The sequence below is a fragment of the Salarias fasciatus genome, chromosome 7, assembly GCF_902148845.1.
Source record: "Salarias fasciatus chromosome 7, fSalaFa1.1, whole genome shotgun sequence".
Lineage (NCBI taxonomy): Eukaryota > Metazoa > Chordata > Actinopteri > Blenniiformes > Blenniidae > Salarias > Salarias fasciatus.
Genome location: NC_043751.1, coordinates 25,489,647 through 25,509,573, shown reverse-complemented (window position 1 = coordinate 25,509,573; position 19,927 = coordinate 25,489,647). Strand labels below are relative to the sequence as shown.

Genomic DNA, 19,927 nt, shown 5'->3' with positions numbered 1-19,927 from the left:
AGACAGAACATTAAAACTTCACATTGAACCGTGATACAGGAGAGCGAACCACTACACCACTACATCACTGCTGTCAGTTTGAATTAATGTAAAATGATGGAGACAGAAATTCACATCACTTAATAGATTTTTTTTTTTTTTTTTTAAAGAGAATGTCCATAGCAAGGTGTTGCAGCTGTGTCACATTCACTTTATTGTTAAAACTCTGTTTGGTATAATCAGCTGCTTGTATATTTTCCACACGTCTTTAAATTAAAGGCAAACATATACAGCTTTAGTCCCCCAACCCACAAAAAAGAAAAAAAAAAAAAAACCCACATGCAGCAGTGTAAACAGATAAAAACTTTTACATCTACAACGTACTGGCAACGTGTGTGAAAACCAAACAGTCACGTCAGGAGCGAGGGAGGGGGAACTCTTTGTCCGTTTTTAAATAAGCAAAAGCTGGAACTTAATGCTTGGCGTCACATTCAGCTCGTACAGAAGCATCATGTCGTGTGTCAATGATGAGGTTAAAACCAGCGCAAAATAAATATGAACCGACAACATATACAGAATATTAAAAAAAAAGTTTGTTTTGAACAGAATGGTCTGTTTTTAGTGACCAGATCCACGGAGCGATCCTGCAGCTGCTGTTAAAACTTTACAGATCATGTAAGAGACACAGGTTGTTAAGCTGAACTACAGGGTCAGTCATGGAGTGCACAACAAGAGTCCATCAACCCTTCGGTGTGGAAACACAACGCGTCAGATTCAGCAAACCGCCGGCGCGGCGATCACCGTACTGCATGTTTTTAAATCATCTCACTGTTGCAACATGTACAAGCCAGCATCCTTTTCAACTAACACCCTATGAAAACCAGGCAGATTTAACATAACCTGAGAATAAAACAACAACAAAAAAAAAAAATACACACACACTTTAACTGTCTTTTGTCGCTACACCGTTAAATCATAGCAGCTAAAATGAACAAACACACTGGTCAGAGAGGCAATGGAGAGCCACTGATCAGACAGGAGCAGATCAATGATTAGCATTCAACTATATTACTCCTACAGCTTTCTGTAGGACTTTTTATTTTTTTTAAATGACTACAAACAATTGTGAAGCTTAAAAAGTCAGTTCTCTATTCAAACCAGCCATCGCTCTTCAACATGCAAGTCTTTTGATGATTCCCATCAAGTTTGCTGCTTTGGTCAGTTATATTTGACTCTGGTGGTGAAATGATTTAACTAGAAGAGAAAAAAAAAAAACAAAACAAAAAACACTGCACCATCTCCCAACTTGAAAAGTCTTTCCAATATCAGACGATGCAATATAAACACACAACTCCGTGTGTGAGTGCAGACTTCCTACCAGAACATCTCCTCCTCCCTTTCTGCCCTTTTTTTCTTTGTTTTTTTTTGAACATCAGTGGGTCAGTAAGGCACCTGTTCGAACAGTCCAGTAAATAAAAAGTTTGATCTGTGCACTACCTGAACCCACACCACCTACACACAAAGGCCTCTCATTCAATCACACACACACGCACACATACGTACGCTCGCACGCACACACACAGGAATATTTCCAAATGCCTTTCAATAATTCTCATTTCTGTAACATCAATTAACTTAAAAATAATCCCAAATCCAATGGTTTCAGGCTTCAGCAAAAAAAAACAAAAACAAAACAAAAAAAAAAAAAGAAACGCTTTGCTAAAACAGTTTGTGGTGTTTTTCCTCTTCACTTGGTTTTCTTGTCCAGCTGGAAGAGATCCAGAATATCCAGCATGGACTGTCGAATGTTGGCTCCGAAACGATGGGAATCCTGAGAAACACAAAACCGTTTTAGTTTATTTTAGGAATAAATCTAAAATTGAGTTTAAAAAAAAAAAAAAAAAGAATCTCGGCAAAAACTTACGGTTTCTGGGCTGGAGTGTTTACTGGAGATGTGGAAGTTGATGAGATTCTCACCAACAATGATGTAGGAGACTCCATAACCGTCGTCCGCCACCTGGTGGACAAACATACAGAGCAGATCAGTCACTGCTTCCTTTCCACCAATGATGTGAAAAAAATACTATGAAGCAGGGGAGCGATCGCTTCAAAGCCATGTTATCAAAGCGAGTTTATAAAAACACCCACAATGCAACAGTGATGGGTTTTCTGAGTGATTTCACTGTAAATTACGTCTCTGATTGTTAGATTGTTGTAATTTTCAGGAGGAAATTCTTGCTTTTGTGAAAAAAATTTACATTTTCATCATCTGTTCCACAAGAAAGAAGAAGTGTAACGTCTGAATATAAACGTTATCATGGCTCGATTTTACTGATTATTACAGGAGATAATGTGAACACAAGTCACAGCAATTTGTGTGAATTTTGTCATGATGAGCACCGACTGCACTGTCTCTGAAATGAAATTAATCATAAAAAATTGTGCAGGCAAAACGTGCTGCATTCAATGACGAGAACTCAGGGGTGCCAAACATGAGTCCTGTGGGCCAAAACCAGGCCTACATGAGGCTCCATACATTTTCATCATGTATCTTCTGCGCCACAACAAAGAAAAACTTCAGTTTAAAGGTTATTCTGGTAATTCTTTACGGGTCTGGCCCACTCATGATGAAATCTGGCTGAATGCGGTCCCCTCAGCTAAAAGCAGGAAGGTATCCTGGATGACTTACGGGACCAAATCCACCTCCAGAAGACACATATTCAGGGTGTCGGACCAGATCGAACAGCTCCACCTGCTGCAGAGGAGTCTGGCTGGTGGAAAGCCTCCACGGCTCGGACAAAACCTACAAAATAAAAGTCGTTAATACTGAATGTAAATATAAACCACAGAGCACGCTGGCTCCATGACCAGGACACGTGTGGAATCAGTTGGCACCTCTTTGAGGAAGGCCGAGTCCTCCCCCAGGTATTTGGAAACCACATAAAGGCAGAAAAGGTGGCGATCGATGCCCTCTCCCGTCATCGCCAGGCGGTACATGTTCTGGTGCTTCTCTGCTGCCACTTTGAGCAACTTCAGACGCTCCTCTCTCTGCAGGAACGGGACAAAGTCAAAGACGAATGTACAAATATCCGATTCTCTGCAAGCGGATCTGAGGATCTGTGACGCACCGTTTCGTCTCGGATCATGGCGCGGACGAAGGCACAGGTCTCCACGGTGCAGGAGCGCACGGTTTCTGTCCGGCCCTCCCGAAACAGACGCGTCATGGAGGCCTCGTACGTCAGGCAGAACTTCCCTTTGTCCTGACGGGAAATGCAATAAGGAATTATACCTTTTTTATAAACACTTAAACTATTATGACGTCAAAGCCTTATTTTATAGTTTATATATATGGAATTTAGAACCATTTTAACATTGGGGACTTACAGAAACTATAAAATTAATATGGAAACAGTCTGAATCAGTCCAGACTTGACAGTTTGAGTGTCTTTCTGTGATGTTTGTTGGTGAGCTCAGACTGTCCTCTGCTGGAACAGAGGAGAAGTACAAGTTCCTGGACATCCTGACTGAGGCGAGGTGAACGGCGACACTCACTCTGTAGTGGGCCAGCTGCAGGGCGATCTGGATGAAGGCATCCGGACTGGTGCGGCACTTCTTAATCAGCCCTTTTCCGAAGTCGCTGAAGGGGAAAATGTGGCTGTCCACGTCATCTGCCAGGACTCTGGCTACTGCCAGCGAGCTGTCAATCACCTCGATGCACTGAGGAAAAAGATGAAGGAGCTTTTACTGAGAACTGAAGGCTGTCATTTCTTGCTTATTTCTATGAAGATCTGTCACAATTCCAATATGCAACTACAACATCTGCAATTTTAAAGTTCTGATCAAATATCAACAGTAGTGTATTTATTTGATCCATCCACCAGAGGGAGCCCCTGATCTGACTATCAAAGCAGTGTTAAGACTTCAAATGAGACCCCATTTTTAAGTGAAAATGCAAAGGTTTTGGGCTTGTTTACAGGATAACAGTGCTCAGAGAAAATGCACTTTCTGAAAATGCTGCAACTCTGTGTGAAGTGGGGAAAAAGTAACTTTGTGAAAACGACACTGTATTATTCTCAGTGTCCACATGCTCCTGCCATTTCCATGAAAAACCACGTGAACACAAAACCGTTCTGAAACACAAACGATGTGTTCTCACTTGGACCCTTGTGGTGTAAACATGCTCTCAGTCTCACCTCGGCTGAGATGTCCCACTGCAGCCTCTGAGGACCCGGCAGGTTGGGGTGAGGCTGCCCGCAGCAGTGGCCCTCCTCGGTGTATCCCAGCCTCACGGGATCCATGGACAGAACGTGCTGAAGGAGGGAGAAACATTCAATTCTCGGTAACGTCACATTCTTTTTCCACCACTGTGAAACACCAACTTTGTGAAGGTAACAACCGCTAGACACAACTAATAACATAATAATGGACAATAACTTGGTAAATCTGAATTTCAGATGTAATGAAGCCAATAATAACAGCAATTTATCATCAGAACACCGCAGTACCTCCCACAAATGTCCAATGATGGGAGCGTCCGCCCATGAGTGCTCAGCATTCAGTCCCATGGTGCCGTTCTTGAAAACGATCAGATTGAAGGACTTGTCGAACCACCTGGAAGAAAAGAAAATCAACTATTTTAAGTCATTTTTGAATAGAACGTTCATATTTGAGGAAAATGGCGGCCGTGCCGTCCCCACCTGTCGTAGCACTTTCCGTGGAGCAGAGATTTGGCGTAGCTGTCCAGGGACTTGACCGGGTTCGCCTCGTCGTATCGCTGCTCTGTGTCGTCCAGGGTCACCACGAAGGCCGCCTTCTCGATGGCGTCCAGGGACTGCTTGTTCTTACCACGGCCAAAGTACGTCTCACGGGCATTCGCCCACGGCGTCCTGTAGAGAAACAGTCAATGCATGAAATCTGAACTAACCTTTTGCACTCTGAAGTAATCTGCCGGTACGAAAGTCACAACAGTGTGTTTGTATGATGGAAGATGAAATAGAATGAGATGAAATAAAAACCTTTGTACTTTTATTTAAATATTTATTTAGGTCTTTTCTGTTTGTTTTCAATACAAATCAAGCAATTGATCTATTAACATGTCAAAAAGTTTAGTTGTAATTTAGGCAGTGTGGCCGTTAGTCCACTAGGTGTCAGTAGTGACACAGATATGCAGGAGTAACACTGTTCAGTTTGGTTAATGGTGACCTTGTGTGCCAGTGTGTCATTCCAGTAGTGATACAGAGACGACAAAGTGAATCAGTGTCACTTTGAGCAGCGTGTTGAAACATCATAATAAAGATTTGGAGGATGATTGCAGTGATTCCATTCCTGCTTCCTCCAGAGCCTGTCGTGAGGTGTGTGAGACCTCCAGCTGTGCCGCCACTCACCTATCCCCGGCGGTGAGCGCCGCCAGCCTCTCCTCTCCGGGAAGGGGCTCCGACTGGTCGGCCAGGATCCGCTCCATCTGCTGCTCGATCTCCCGTGGCAGCAGCAGCCGGCCGTCGTAGAACATCCACACCTTGTAGAACCGGCCCTTGTGGTACACCACTATGTGTTTGCTCTCGTTCATGTGCTGCAGCGTGTCTGAGAGTCGGAGCAATAACGCAGTGGGAGGGGAACACACACACACACACACACACACAAGAAAAAAAGAGCATTTGGAGGAATCTGAAGGTTGCTGACAGAAGGAGTTGATGTGTTTGTAAATGTATTTTGGGTCAAAGCAATTTAAAAATAGATTCTGTTCACTCATTGTGAAATCAAAGCTGTTTTAGCGTTTAGACATCAGATCATTTCATTCCTGGGAACATCAGAAATGAGGAATTATTCCACATTCCCACAGAGTGGAACGATGTGATGTCTAGAAATCTCTCACAGATCTGATTGAGATTTTAAAGTTTATGCCGTTTAGATTTTACAGTCGCTCCACAATGTGAACATGGGGTTAAGCGGGATGAAAGTGAAGTGGGAGAGGAGGATGTGGTTAGAACTACAATGAACTGAGACGATGTTTGTCTGTGAAGAATTGAGCTCAACCAACTGAAGCCGATTCCAAAGCTTTGTGTGCGCGTTGCCTTTACTGCGACGTCGTTTTGGTGACGCTCAGTGTCTCAAACAAACATCGTCACAGACGAGGAAAAGTGGAGGGTGGGGGAAGGGAACAGCACGAACAATCCAAACAACCTCTCATCCGTTTAATACTGACAACAATGTCCTTCCTCACCATGAAGCAACAGCATATCCTGAGATAGATGTGCTCAAGCTAACGCAGTAACCATCACTCGCTAATGGATCAAGGATGGACACTTAGTCCGTCAACCACTAAGAATATAATACATCATTCACCAACACACTTTGACAACCAGGTGTGGTACTGAAAACACAAATTACCTCGAGGTTCAATATTCAAAACACATATCCCAGTTTAACTCACAGACTTCAAAATGACCTGTTTATTGTTACAATCCTGACTGTCTGCATGCAGTACAGCGTCACACACTGATTTACTATCATGTTTGCTCTTCAGAGACTCAACACCACTGGCTCAGGCTCGGTGAACACACACTGACAACCTGAAAATGCAGCAAAAGCGTCGTTTTCACTTGAAACGTTATGTAGACATGGCTTTATTATCAGGCTAGTTCTTCACACTCAACAACGGCGTCTTCACCCCTTTTCAACCAACCTTCATCATTGGAACGATTCATAAGAAATGCATAGCTAACAGACTTCCTGCCATCTCATTCATCGTCTTATAGACAACATGCGAGAAAGAAACTTATTGGCCAGAATATAAAACCTTTTTCCTCGAAACAGTGTCTTCATCTTAGATCCCAGGTTCAGTATTCTTCTGTAGGACTATTTCTCCTGCTCCTGAGAGAACTCACTGTTCAGTACCTCCCTGAAACTTTACATCCAGATTTCACTCTCATGCAAATTAGTTGTTGGATGTGCACACACACCGGCACACATGCATTATCGACTGGAGGAATTCTGTTCATCTCCAATTCAAAACAGGCGGACGAACGTCCCAAGGAGAAGTACAGTGGGAGTAATGTGAAGGAGGAGGCGCTGCTAGAGGAAACACTCTACCTGTGTCTACACCTGGGACACGGGTGGTGTTGAACATACGCTCGTATTGGGCTGAGCACATGGGAATAGTGTGAAGGAGCATGAGCTGAAAAGCAAAAGGGGAGAATGAAACACACACATGACAAACTAAGTGACTAAAATCCCAGGAGAGCGGCAGCAGCAGACACACACACACACACACACACACACACACATACATAACCACACACACACACAGCCACACACCTACATGGACAGGAGCATTGATGGGAGGTGGAGGAGGAGTGGCGGGGGGGGGGGTTTGATAGGGATCAGGAGGGACCTCAGAAGGCTGCCAGGGAGAGAGGGGTGAGCAGGGTCCAGAAACCAATGGCCTGCTATCTCGATGCGGCCAGCAGAGCCCTGACGTAACGGCGAGCTTCCAACTGGTTCTTTTGGTTTATCCACAAATCGAATTGACTGAAATGTTCACAACATTAACGCTGCTTCAGGGCTGTGCTGTGCGGGACCGAGCATAGGAGTCAGGGTTTCCGGTGGCTGTCGCCATGGCAATGACCGGGATCACAGGGATTGAAGGGTGGGGGGGGGCTGGGGTCAGAGGGCACGGCGGAGATGTGCCCTCCTCTTACCTGTCTCCAAACCGGGGATGCGGGAGGTGTTAAACATTCGCTCCCATTGAGCCGAACACAGAGGAACCTTGTTTGCCAGCAAGTATATCTAACGCAGCGTCCGACACGGCGAGAGGACAAAACAGAGACAACCGGACGTGAGTGTGGAACAGGGCCAGCTCATGCATTAAGAGTCTGTACAAATGCATTCTGTTGGTTTGTACTCCTGTGCAAATATTGAATTTGATTTGCACTGGGGCGTCATGCAGGTGGGAGCAGGAAAGGAAGACGCTGCGGCGTGGACCAGAAACCGCCGGCATTCCTTTACAGCCTTTGCTAGTCGTCACCACTTGACTTCCATCAGAAGTGCAAGCGACAAAGCAAAGCACAAAGCTCACGGTCAACTTAACATGACAGCAGGGGTGCCAAACTCATTTCAACATAAAGCCAATTTTAATCAAACCTTCTGATGAAAAATACAGTAAACTCTACAAAAAAAATAAAAAAAAAACTTCTCCTGTAGCTGTTGAATTGTACATGTTTTTAAAAGCTCACTCGAGGGCCACGGGCCTCACGTTTGACACCCCTGCTCTGCACGCTGGAGACAAACTTACACAAGAAAAAGGTTGTGAAAGATAAGGGGCTGTCGTATCAAACTTCCAAGACAAACACACTCAGATAAACTCCATCCATGAGTAAATTATGAGTGAGAAAGTTAAACATTTACACAGGACTGAAAAGTTGAACGTGTACTAATGTGTTTCACATTACAGCATCAGAGCACATGAAAAGCCGTTTTGAGTTTTGGACTCACTGGTTTGATCTGAGCTCGATCCAGTTTTCTCCTGTACAGCATAATAGCGTGGATGGCATTACCTGCCCTGGCAGCCTGGATGGAGGTGGGAAACACGTACAGGAAGTCCTGGAGACAAGGCGGAGAGGTGGAACAGGTCAGCGAGGGCTGTGTGTTCTCAAGATGGAGAAACGTCCTCATGTAACAACACGAGTTCACACGTGAGAGCAGTGATTCCTGGGAAAAGCTGGCTCAGATCATCATTCCAGATGGTGGTTTACGGGCATGTTGCAACGCCGAAAAGGAATCTGGTTGTACCAACAATTGCCCCAGGTGAAATACAATACCTGAAGTGATTTTGGGATTCAAAGAAAGAAAACGCTGCTATGGACTGCTGTTAGAATCTCCTCTAGTCCCAAAGGAAGTCCATCCCCTTTAATAGAAGCTTTCTGCGATACAGATGCTGAACGAGGGCGTTTTTACTGAGTTCTGAATCGGTTGTTGAGGCTGCTGGAGGTACACAGACTCCGGCTTCAGGCATATCTAAGTAGAAACATTTAAAAGAGGGATGCAGACTCAAAGTAAGCCTACTGAGGTGATGACTGCAAGTCTGAAGAAGACTTGAAACAAACTGTAAAGACATGATGATAAAGTAACCGTATTTGCCAGGGATGAGGATGGAAACCGTCAGACTGTGAAGCTGTAGCTGTAATGAGCTCCTGAGAGACACCGAGTATTGGACTGTGTGTATTTCTGCCTGGGACACAAGAGGCTAATGCTGCCAGCTAAGTCTCAAAATTTACGAAGTAAAACATTTTCACAGATTAAATAATGAGACGTTTCTTCTTCTGTGTAAACTCTGTTTCTGTGTGTGTGTGTTACTCTTCTGTATTTGCATTGTGATGCTAGCGGCTTGTCTCGCTTTCGGCATGTATTTGCCAGTTGAAGCGTAACGCAGCCCAGCGTTGGATAAAGTGGTCTAGCAGATGTATATTTGCATTTACATGGCAGCAGAGCTTCAGTACAACCAACTCTCACAATCGCTCCATCTCTGCACAACCCTGAACTGGATGAATTAAAAAAAGCAGCCGTCGTAAACAACTAACAACATGGTGCAGTATTTAGTTACGAGTCCTTCACACTCACAGGAGAGTTAAACTAATGAAAACTGTTTGGACTTCACTCTGGGATCATAAAAAAAAAACTTGGCATTCACTATTCGGGAGACAGAGTTATTTAATCTTTACTCATTAGACAAAGTTGTTGTTTACAAACAGAGATCTTACCATTGCATAATAGTTGCTGTTAACCATGATGGGTCCACGGCCTCTCAGGTAAATATACTCTTCCCACCAGTCGCTGACCTGAGCCAGGAGAAATATACAGTCAGACTGCTGTTCAGGAACGAGCGGAGCCAAACGGCAGAGAGATTCACCCTTTTCAACTCACGTAGTTGGATGCCCACCAGGACTTGAGTTTCAGGTACCACTGCAGTCTGGGTCCCAGGTTCTTCTCAAAGTCTTTAGCCAGGCCTTTCATACGTTCATACTGCTCATCCTCCATCAGCGGGCGCACCGACTCCAGGTACTATGAGATGCAGAGAAACACAAAGACCTTAGTGTCCCTGGAGCCACATCTGTAAAACCTGTACCGTACTGGTACACAGAGCGCAGTGGGAACGAGGCGACAGTGAACCAGAGAAGGAGAGAGATCAGCAGTGAGTGCACAGGCCAGAAAAACTAGTCCTTCCCCATAAGACAATGGCAGTGACACTTCTGCTAAGCCAAGAGTGTCAAACACATTTTAGTACAGGGGCAACAAACTCCATATTTAAAAAAAAAAAAAAAAAAAAAAAATCACCTCCCAAAATGAGAACAATCTCAACATCAATCCAACTTCAATGATATTTTCTTGGAAACTACATTGTGTGTTCAGGACCGTCCAGTTCGCGGGAGTTGAATGACATGTGGAAGTTACCCTTTTGCAGGTGTCCTTGACAGAGGGGACGGGCAGTCGGGGCAGAGAGTTCTGGAAACTGTAGAGCATTGGCTTCCTGCCAGAGAACACCTTCACTAATAGCTGGAGGAGTGGAGGAGATAAGAGAGAGAATAAAAAAATCAAGTTACCGAGTCCACTGAAATATTTGCCCTGTGGGATGTCAGGTTTTTTAAAACGCTGCTGTAATTGTTGGGGTTGAGCCACTGAAAAATGTGCTCAATCTTCATTGCCAAACAGCTTATTGTGATTGTGCAACTGACTCGTAGTTTAGCTCTTGGTAGCCGCGGCCCGCCAGCAGTTCTGACCTCTACGGCTGAAAGCTTGTGGGATCCGACTCGACGCGCCGTTTGTGCCACAGTGACCAATAAGGCCCTTTTCGGCTGACTGCAGAAAAATTCCGGCTGTAAACGGGGATGCCGCAAGGAGCTGCCAGGTTGTAAATGCTTCTGCAGCAAGCTACTGGGTCGACTGATTGTTTACTTGATAAATTGCTAACAATGACCCACAAATGCATGTTACCATTCAAAATCAAAAAAAAGAAAAGAAAAAGAAAACACTAACGGGATAACACAAACTGTTAAAGAATTTAGAAAAGTTCTCACAATTTAGAAAGGAATATCAACTCTCACCATCCAGATGCGAGTGGTCCAGGACACGGAGCCATGATTTGCGTACATCCAGCCGTGCCACGACAGCAGGCTCTTCAGGACATTCCTCATGATCATGATGATGGTGACCCACAGACCCGTGCCCACCAGAACCCCCCCGACTATCTTCTGGCTGTCTGTGGACATGTACTGGCTGTGGACAGAAGCGAAGACACAAAATATAAAGGAAAAATCTCCTGAACTGAAAGCTGTCAATATAACACAAGCAATTCATGACAATGTAACACTACAAAGAAGGTGCAATTGTCCAAGAGACGGGGGATTTGACGTATGTGGGAACTCCGTTAATGAACCATTTAACTTGTACTGTAAACATTTAATCAGGGTACTTTCTAAAAAGAAAGGTGTGACAGTGAGCGCTCCTGACTTACAGGAAGAACTTCCCTGTGGAGACATCTTACGTTGTCCCTGAATGATTTATTAGTTTCATCTCAGCAAACAGGTATATGAGACCAGCTGGCGATTAGAAGATGTAATTAAAGGTGTACAAGACAGAATTAAACGCACCCCCACTAGAAAAATCCGCACAGTCTGGTTTCGCGACAGTTTATGTCATATCGCAGCAGCAAAACTTGGCTCGGTCATTATTTATGCAGCCTTTCATTAACTTTGAACAGGTTAATGTTTCCTGTTATTCAACTTGATGTGATTAACTCACACTCCTGTTGTGACTGATTAACTGTCAACAGTATAAAGTCCACAACATTTATTACTGACTACGGCTTGAGTTACCCAAGACTGGCTTTATCACGGCGCAGTGTGTTCAGCCATTCGAAACGCCAGCAGGCTCTGAAGAACTACAACTGCACCTGAAGTGTTTTCCCACTGAAACACTGCAGACGATTATGAGGGCAATAAACCTAATAACCCGTCGTAAACGATGCCCTTGACAAGAGGAACCCCCTCAAACACTACGCTGATAGCGAAAGCATTAAAGAGTTGCACAATATGACAAAACATGATCGATAACATTAAAATGAGTCACGTTGGACGGTTAGAGTGAAGGAAAGACACAATTTTATTGTTTGTGTTGAAGCTGGGAGGAGAGGAAGATCCCTTCCTCACAAAGTATCCTCCCCACTCTCTGTCATGCCTGGTCACATTTTAGCAAAGGTCTGACTCAGAAACAAGGCAGCTCCCACTTATCTGCTTCTTCACTTCTTTGTCTTCCAGATCAATAACTAGAAAATGCACCAACTCCGGTGTCGGGTTTGATAATCATTGAAAGATACAACCCGGCGAGCTCTAGGAAAAAGCGAAAAGCTAATTCGTATAACCCCAGCAACTTCATCACCAGTGACAGCTGGACCAGCGGAGCTAGCCCGACGTTACTCATTAGTGGATCCACTAGCACCGAGCCGCACTACACGCCACATGCTAAAGAGTTTCGGGGCTCACACACTAGCAATGCTACATGCTAATTAAAGTATGACTGATGGACTGTGAGTTCAGTCTATAGTACATATAGCTTAAACACGCTGTCCTACACGTACTGTAGACACCGTCGTGTGCTGGAGCTTTCAAGGATGCTGGAGGTGCGTGTAGCGTCGAAGCAGGGGCTGTGCGGAGGCGTTTCACAGCAGTGCATTCCCTTTGTGTATCATTTGCGCATAAAGTATAAATTAGGCTTAATGGCATTTAATAACTACTTGAATGAGTACCCAGTTTTGGCAAATAACTAAAGGTCAGTACTTAATCTTGTCCTTCAAAAAAAGTGGCATCGATGCATCCTTAATAACACATAATGGAATCTTTTTATTCAGTAGTTTCTGTCAGCTCATGTTGAGTGTCTGTGACAGCTCACCTGATCGGTATATGTTGCCCCAGCTTGGCGATCAGCCCTAGAGAAGGATCCAGCTGTCTGTATTTGTTGTATGACATGTAGGACACGACCACCACCATGAAGCCCGCCGGGCTGCCCGGGTAGACGCCGGTCATCACCCCATTCTGTTGGGGAAAAAGAGAGAAATGACAGGATGACTGAGACAAACTCGTAGAAATCAATCATAATGACACAGAGCTGGTTTCATCCCTGACACCCACTGACCAATGCATGCTGGGAGGCCGTGGGGTTCATGTGAGTCACTGGAACTGTGTACAAAGACTACTGGGCCAAAGGCGAACACACAAAGGACAGGAACGAAGGTTACAGTCGCAGTGTGTGACCTTCCCGTGTGATCAGGTTCACCAAATATTTCACTGAGCAAACAGATGTGGATAAAAATATAGCTTCACTAAAGCTCGTCTGGTGTTACTAGCTAACCAGAGGTTCAAAGATGATTATGAAAGAGTCTATTATTCTACTCCTATTAATTTTACATTTACTTGTGCAATAAAAAAAAAATCAATTATGTTCAGTGACAGTTATGTGTCGCCATTATGCTCATTTGAATATAGAGTAGCATAACAAGATGAACTAAAAAAATACGTAAATAAAGGATTGAATGTGTCAGCTGGTTGAAAAAACAATCTAATGGAAAGTCTGTTCTTGCCTGTACTTTGATTTCAGTTCATCTATTTTTATGGTCTCCTTTTATGAACATATAAATGTTCTTATGTGATTTATGTTTGCACTTTGCTGTGAAACATGAACGACGGGAGAATATATCAGCGATCCAGTCAAAGTTTCCTCGCTGGACTTCGCTCCGTCTGTTGACCTTTACCTTAAACCGAATGAACCTTTTCTTCCAGGAGTGGAGGCCGGAGAGGTAGACCTGCCGCAGAGCCTCGTGGCACAGATGCAGGTCGATGCCGTCGGGGGTGACGGTGAACTGGAAGGCCACCGCCTGGTGAGCTTCTGCCATGGTAGAGACTACTGTGGAGGGTCACTGAGGGAAGAGAGAGAGAGAGACAGACAGACAGAGAGACAGAAAGAGAGAGATAATAGCATTAGAGAAGTGTTAGTTTCCGCAAAGCTTAAGTCGAAGGTTAGAAAGGACATGGAACATGTAGATCCGGGGTTTCAAACATGAGAACCTCTGAAACAACAACGTCAAAAAGATGGATACCAACACATTCAGCGGTCAATTAGGTTCACATGAGGACGAGTCAAGAACACAATAACTGAGGAGTCATGTGAGGCAGCTCCGTCACAAATACTTGGGGAAAAATATCATGTGCCTAATAAAGTATAACCAAAACACAATGCATTCTGGGTGGTTGCCTCTTGGCAATATTGATTATTAACACATCAACATTCACTTTTCCAGGAAGTAGTGCATATCGTTTAGAAATGTGATGCTTGTGGTTTTGCTTTTGGCTGTTATATTCATGTAACCGGTTCCTGCATGATGGCACCCGAGGCCATGTGTTGGGAGGCGACCGTGTGCAACATCTCTGAACTGGTTCAACAAGTGAAGAACTTCACCAAGACAACTGATGCTAGGCCAGGTTACGCCGACTCAGGATTTATCTACTTATGAACCAGGAAAGCCCCAAGCGAGTAGTTTCACATTTCAATAAAGTTTACATGTTTGACTCAGACCAGAAAAGAACAAGTCAATATGGAGACTGAAATCACCTGATCAGTCTTTAGAAAAATTTGACAGGTTATTGCTCGCACTGCTCATCGTGGCCTAGATACAGTGGTGGTACAGAAAACCACACGACGACATCCTGGAACGACAGGAGACTCTGAACTGAAGCTTGTATTTTGACAACAGGTTCTTATCTACTGCAATTTTACCTGGATTATAAGATTGTACATTTCTTGTTCCTGTTTTTTGCTTTTGTAACTCTATTACATTGTTATTTTGTACAAATAAAGAAAAAAGTGCTATGCTAGTCCCATGTAAGGCTTAGTTGAATATTATTTAATAGTATTATTCTCATGTATTATCCCATACTTGACAAAATGATTAAGGCCAGAGCATATTGATTGATAGTTCTGGCAAAAACATCACTTTCTGTAACACTTGGCCTCTCCATGTGGATAGCAGAGATGCTGCTACTGCACATGCACACCACGGCCTCAATGAATAGTTCTTCGGCACGTGCTCAGTAGATGATCAATAACAATGGTCGCCCTCACAGTGTCATGACGCCCAGCCCATATTCTCCGGAGAGAGCTAAGAATCTCCATAATAACAATCCAACTGTGCCACTTGTTGTGTTTCGTCACCATTGCTAATGTTAACAGTGTATTCTCTGCACGCATGTGTACAATACAGAAACGAACAGCACCCACTAGCGGTGGAACATGAAAACTACATATTTTGTTTCGCATTTCTGCAGTTCAAACAACGTTGCCGTGAAAATGCGAAACCTGTCTGAAACAAAAACACAAAAATCCATGCATTATCACTTGAAACAAAAACAGGGCCTAACCCTAGCCCCGTCTTCAGGTCTGCGTCAGTTTCTGGACACTGTGCCGAAATGCAGCAGCAGAGATTCACTTTGCAGGAAAATGGCTGCTTTAATTGGAAGTCTGTGTTTATATTTGATTGAATGAGAGCACTCTGGAAGCAGGACACGTCGCTGTGTGTGTGCAGGAGCAGCAGCATCCACACAGCAGTGTGTGAGTGTGTGTATGTGTGTGTGTGTGTGTGCGCGCGCGCAGCCAGTCCCTTCCCCCAGCTACTTTCCAGCATCACATGATCCGCCCTCTGCTGCAGAAACTGGGGGAAAGGTCGCAGCTCTGCGCCGCTTGAAACCGGGCAAAACTGGCAACACACTAATACACATTTGATACTTTTTGGATAATATGAATTCAAATCGTTCGATTCAGACATTTGATATAAACGCGATTGTCGTTGTTTTGTCTATATTTAGAAACAATTGATTTACTTTATATTATTCAATAGAAAACGCTATATAGTAATAAATGGAACGAAAATACACGTTTCGAGCTGTCATGACTTAACAATTCAATCATTAAGCATACACTCACACCTGATCACATATGGAGGCTCCATTCCTGGTGTTAAATCGAGCACCCTGCCCACGTGGTATGGTTAAAACGGGGTCACTAGTGTGATGATCCATTTACTTATTTCATCCAAACCGATCGTCCTTATCAGGGACGTGCAATTATAATAGAGGGGAAACGTTGTGTTATCTCAGATTTAATCATGTATCCTACAATGTGGGACAGTGTGTATTGACCTTCACACGTCAGGTGACATATGCACACACCTAATGTTTAAAACGTGTCATTTTGCAACAACAATCAACAACACTGGTGCCAGTGAGGTGCACACTTATTAAATGACCATGATTTGCATGTGTTGTAATGGAGCTGCGAAGCGTTGGCCAGGCAATGACCTCTAATTGGACTTTTGCCTACATTGAGGGGCAACATGAGTAACAAAGATTCACCTGGGCCGTTTTTACAGCCATAATGTGTTTTCGTTCACGCAGTAAAAAGGCCGATTCAACATAAAACCTTTGCAGACGTCTTCTAATTGAAAGAAATGGCTGGGCTGTTTACTCTGGGGTGTAAATGTGGATTTCACAGGACAGTAAAACAGTAAACTTGACGCCAGCTCGGGACTGCAGGCCAAACAAGCCGCCCGGCGAAACATGTCGACATGTAAACACCGCCCGGCTCGAGCTCGACCCGCGGCGCCGACGCGCGAATGAATGCAACACGCCGACACACGCCAACGCGCAGAAACAGCCCCGTTTCGTTTCACTGTATTTTCCTTTTTACCTGTTCCGGCTGTAAACAGACATTCACTCCGGAAAATAACAACCGTGTAAGAGTGCCGTCGCCGGCGCAGGTAAAGACAGCCGGAAAAGAGCGGAAAACAACTCACCGACGCTTCGTGGCGGTGTGTGTGTTTTGACGAGGAGGTGACACGTCCCAACGTTCTGCGGAGACTGCTAATGTTGTCCACCGTGCATGAATGAGAGCGCAGACTTTCTTCTTTCTCTTTCCTTTTTTTTCACACGGCCTGCCCCTTCTGCAACGTCACGTTCTCTCGCCCTCTCTTTTTCTTTTTCCAAGTCACGTTGGAAACAGCGCCCCCGCGAGGACGCGCGTGCGACATGACGAGGTTATCTGAGGTACCAGCAAGTAACCAATGGAAAATAAAACACTTGACGTGACATTATTATGGTCCTGTGCCAGAGCCGGAGCCGAGTGTACCCACACAGGGCATGAGGACAGGCTGTCTGTACCAGGAGAGGAGAATTGATATAGAGAGGACAGAGTAGATGCGATAAGACACATTTTAATTCAGGGGACACAAGCACAGCTCAAAATAACTCACAATATTTGATAAAAATGTTTATTTTTCAAAGGCGCTGCTGAAGGACCTCCCAGTGGAACAGAACCAACTAGCTTCTGTTCCAAATCTACTTCTCTAGCCTGCAGCTCACCTCTCCATATCACATTTATAATACATATAGTATTAAGAGGATAAGACACCTTTACCTTTTAACCCTTAGTTTTGAAAATTAGCATGCAGTACAAGATTACTGTCTTTCCCCAATGTTACTTTCAACCTCTTTTTTTTGTTGTTGCAAGAATTCATAATCGAGCCACACTCTAAGAAATAGTGTAACAGCTGAGCTTAATTCAATTAAGGAAACAATTTGCATCAACCTTTTTAAGAAATTTCAACTAAAACCTTTCAATAAATCCAACAGGACTTTTAATGGTCGAAACTCAGTTTTTTAAGGACAACCAGCATAATTTACTTCAACCTGCAAACAGTTAATTAGGGTGAAGTAACATAATTTTAATAAACTGGTCCATGTAAAATTAAGGTGAAGCAACGTATGAAAGAGGTGAGGTTACCTCACCTTAAAACATGGTTTGAAAATCTTACTCATTCATTCATTATCTACTGCTTCTCCCTTTCAGGGTCACGGGTGACTGGAGCCAATCCCAGCTGCTGTGGGCGAAGGCGGGGTAGACCCTGGACAGGTCACCAGTCTGTCACATATACAGACATACAACCATTCACACACACACATTCATACCTATGGGCAATTTAGGATGACTATTTAACCTGACATGCATGTTTTTGGACCGTGGGAGGAAGCCGGAGTACCCAGAGAGAACCCACACACACACACGGGGAGAACATGCAAACTCCACACAGAAAGTCCTGAGCCCCAGCCAGTATTTGAACCCAGGACCTTCTTGCTGTGAGGTATGAGCACTAACCACTGCACTATCATGTGACCATCTTACATAAACTCAGCCCTGAAATATTTTTATGAAAACTTGTTTGTTTTGTCTTACTTATATAATTGAACAAAACAGATTTGGGCAAACTGATGGGAAAACTCAATATACAGCAAAATTTCAGTCCCTGATTCAGCTCAGACAATGAATGAGGTACAGTTGATTTCAGGTCTGGCCTTTGAATTGCCCTTGGGGACAAATTAAGTTTTTTTCTATTTGAATTTGACAGGTTTTGTTGAAAATATACATACATATTTAAGTTGACACAGTTTCCGATTTCAAGCTGGACCAACTTGAAAAGTCACCATCTTGTTATGATAAGTCCCCATGTATCAAATTTAGAATGTTATTTTGACAAAGCTCTTGATTTTAAGCTCAACTAGCTAGCCCAATATTTTCAACCGGACTAACCTCTTAAAACAAATTACCACCTTGTTATAATAAGTCCATGTAACAACCTTATTCTTTTATGCCGAAAAAGCTCATGATGTTAAGCTCAACTAACTATCCCCATGAATCATTTTTTAGAGTGCATGAAAATGACTATTTACGTCCAAAATGCAACCCAGCTGTGTCAAACTGATTTCTGGACAGGGCCACCTGCAGTCCAATTTCATCCAACTAACCTTTAAATTTGAACTTTTTGTTTGTTGTGGAAAAATGTCTAATAAATCTATATTATTGTTCCTAATATGAACATTTTACCCCAAATATTACTGCCATCTCAACATAAATCCATTTCTAATGTAAAATATCCAAGAAACAAGTTTTTGCTTTTCTTCTTTTGCAAGTCTGTTTTTACATACTCACACTGACAGCATTGCTTTGAGGCTAATGCTAGTTTTCTAGCAGCTCGGTAGCGCCCCAATATCTCAGTCTCGACCTCAGCATTGTTTCTGCTATTCTTAAGAAAACTGTTTAAAAAAACCCAATCCTTATTTTTGTTGTGATTTTGACAATTTGCTTTGTGGCTTGTGAGGCCGGATTGGTGCCTTTTGAGGGCTGGTTTTGACCGACAGGCCTTATGTTTGACACCCCTGCCTGAATCAATATATTTTATTTTTCTGTTTTCTTTGAAAGTGTAATGATTGATGGAGAACAGTATCTACTTCTCAGGCACCTGAGTCATGCTGTCCAGTGACACAGTAAAATAAGGTAACTGGACTTTCCTGCACTTCCTCTCTGATTGAAACGACTTCTGCAACTCTGAGGGGAAAAAAATTTGTAATCAAAGAATTTATATTTGTTTTCTTGTTGGCATCTGGAGCGTGCCTAGTGTGGGTCTTTTGGATTCATGCAGTATCTTTATTCCACTTGAGTGTTAAGGGGGGGGGGGGGGGGGGGGGGGGACTGGGATGGAAGTATAGGCATCAGCAGTGTTTACACAACTGTGGAGTTATCTAATAGGCCAGGAGTGTCAACACAAGGTCTGTGGGCCAAAACTGGACTGCAAGATGCTTTAACCCAGTCCACCAAATCACCAAGCAAATGGTAAAAAATTCAATGAAAACATATTATTTCTCAGAAAAAACTAAGAGTTGTAGATACAACACAACACTAAGACCTGAGCTGAGATGTCAGTAATGCTGCCATTAAAGCCATCAAACTTAGCCTCAAACTAATGCTGTCATGCAACAGCTAAATGAGAAAGGGTTTATTTTGGGATATTTCACTGCAT

At 43.6% G+C, this 19,927-nt stretch overlaps 1 protein-coding gene across 2 annotated transcripts; it reads right to left on the bottom strand.

The window, feature by feature from the left end:
• Positions 1 to 1,078: 1,078 nt before the first annotated feature.
• On the bottom strand, positions 1,079 to 16,997 carry cpt1ab (carnitine palmitoyltransferase 1Ab (liver)). Of its 2 annotated transcripts, none has more exons than XM_030095530.1 (19): positions 16,871 to 16,997; positions 13,778 to 13,942; positions 12,919 to 13,061; positions 11,076 to 11,247; positions 10,426 to 10,527; positions 9,898 to 10,035; positions 9,735 to 9,812; positions 8,470 to 8,577; positions 7,677 to 7,764; positions 5,364 to 5,559; positions 4,677 to 4,865; positions 4,485 to 4,590; positions 4,173 to 4,289; positions 3,532 to 3,696; positions 3,108 to 3,239; positions 2,875 to 3,027; positions 2,669 to 2,782; positions 1,904 to 1,996; positions 1,079 to 1,810 (listed from the first exon to the last, which is right to left on the bottom strand). In XM_030095530.1, exons 2-19 carry the CDS (start codon positions 13,916 to 13,918, stop codon positions 1,727 to 1,729), a joined length of 2,319 nt encoding a protein of 772 aa, XP_029951390.1. In that variant the 5' UTR covers positions 13,919 to 13,942; positions 16,871 to 16,997; the 3' UTR covers positions 1,079 to 1,726. The 2 variants fall into 2 exon arrangements, with proteins under 2 accessions (XP_029951390.1, XP_029951391.1); XM_030095531.1 differs by lacking the exon at positions 7,677 to 7,764 and adding an exon at positions 7,069 to 7,153.
• Positions 16,998 to 19,927: the final 2,930 nt, after the last annotated feature.

What these genes read in the sequence shown, in the direction of transcription:
- cpt1ab (XM_030095530.1), bottom strand. Translation starts at nt 13,918, where the DNA reads ATGGCAGAAGCTCACCAGGCGGTGGCCTTCCAGTTCACCGTCACCCCC. An exon ending in CACGGAAAGTGCTACGACAG is followed by an intron (nt 4,591 to 4,676) that starts GTGGGGACGGCA and finishes CTTTTCTTCCAG; the next exon opens with GTGGTTCGACAAGTCCTTCA. An exon ending in CTGGAGGTGGATTTGGTCCC is followed by an intron (nt 1,997 to 2,668) that starts GTAAGTCATCCA and finishes TTTGTCCACCAG; the next exon opens with GTGGCGGACGACGGTTATGG.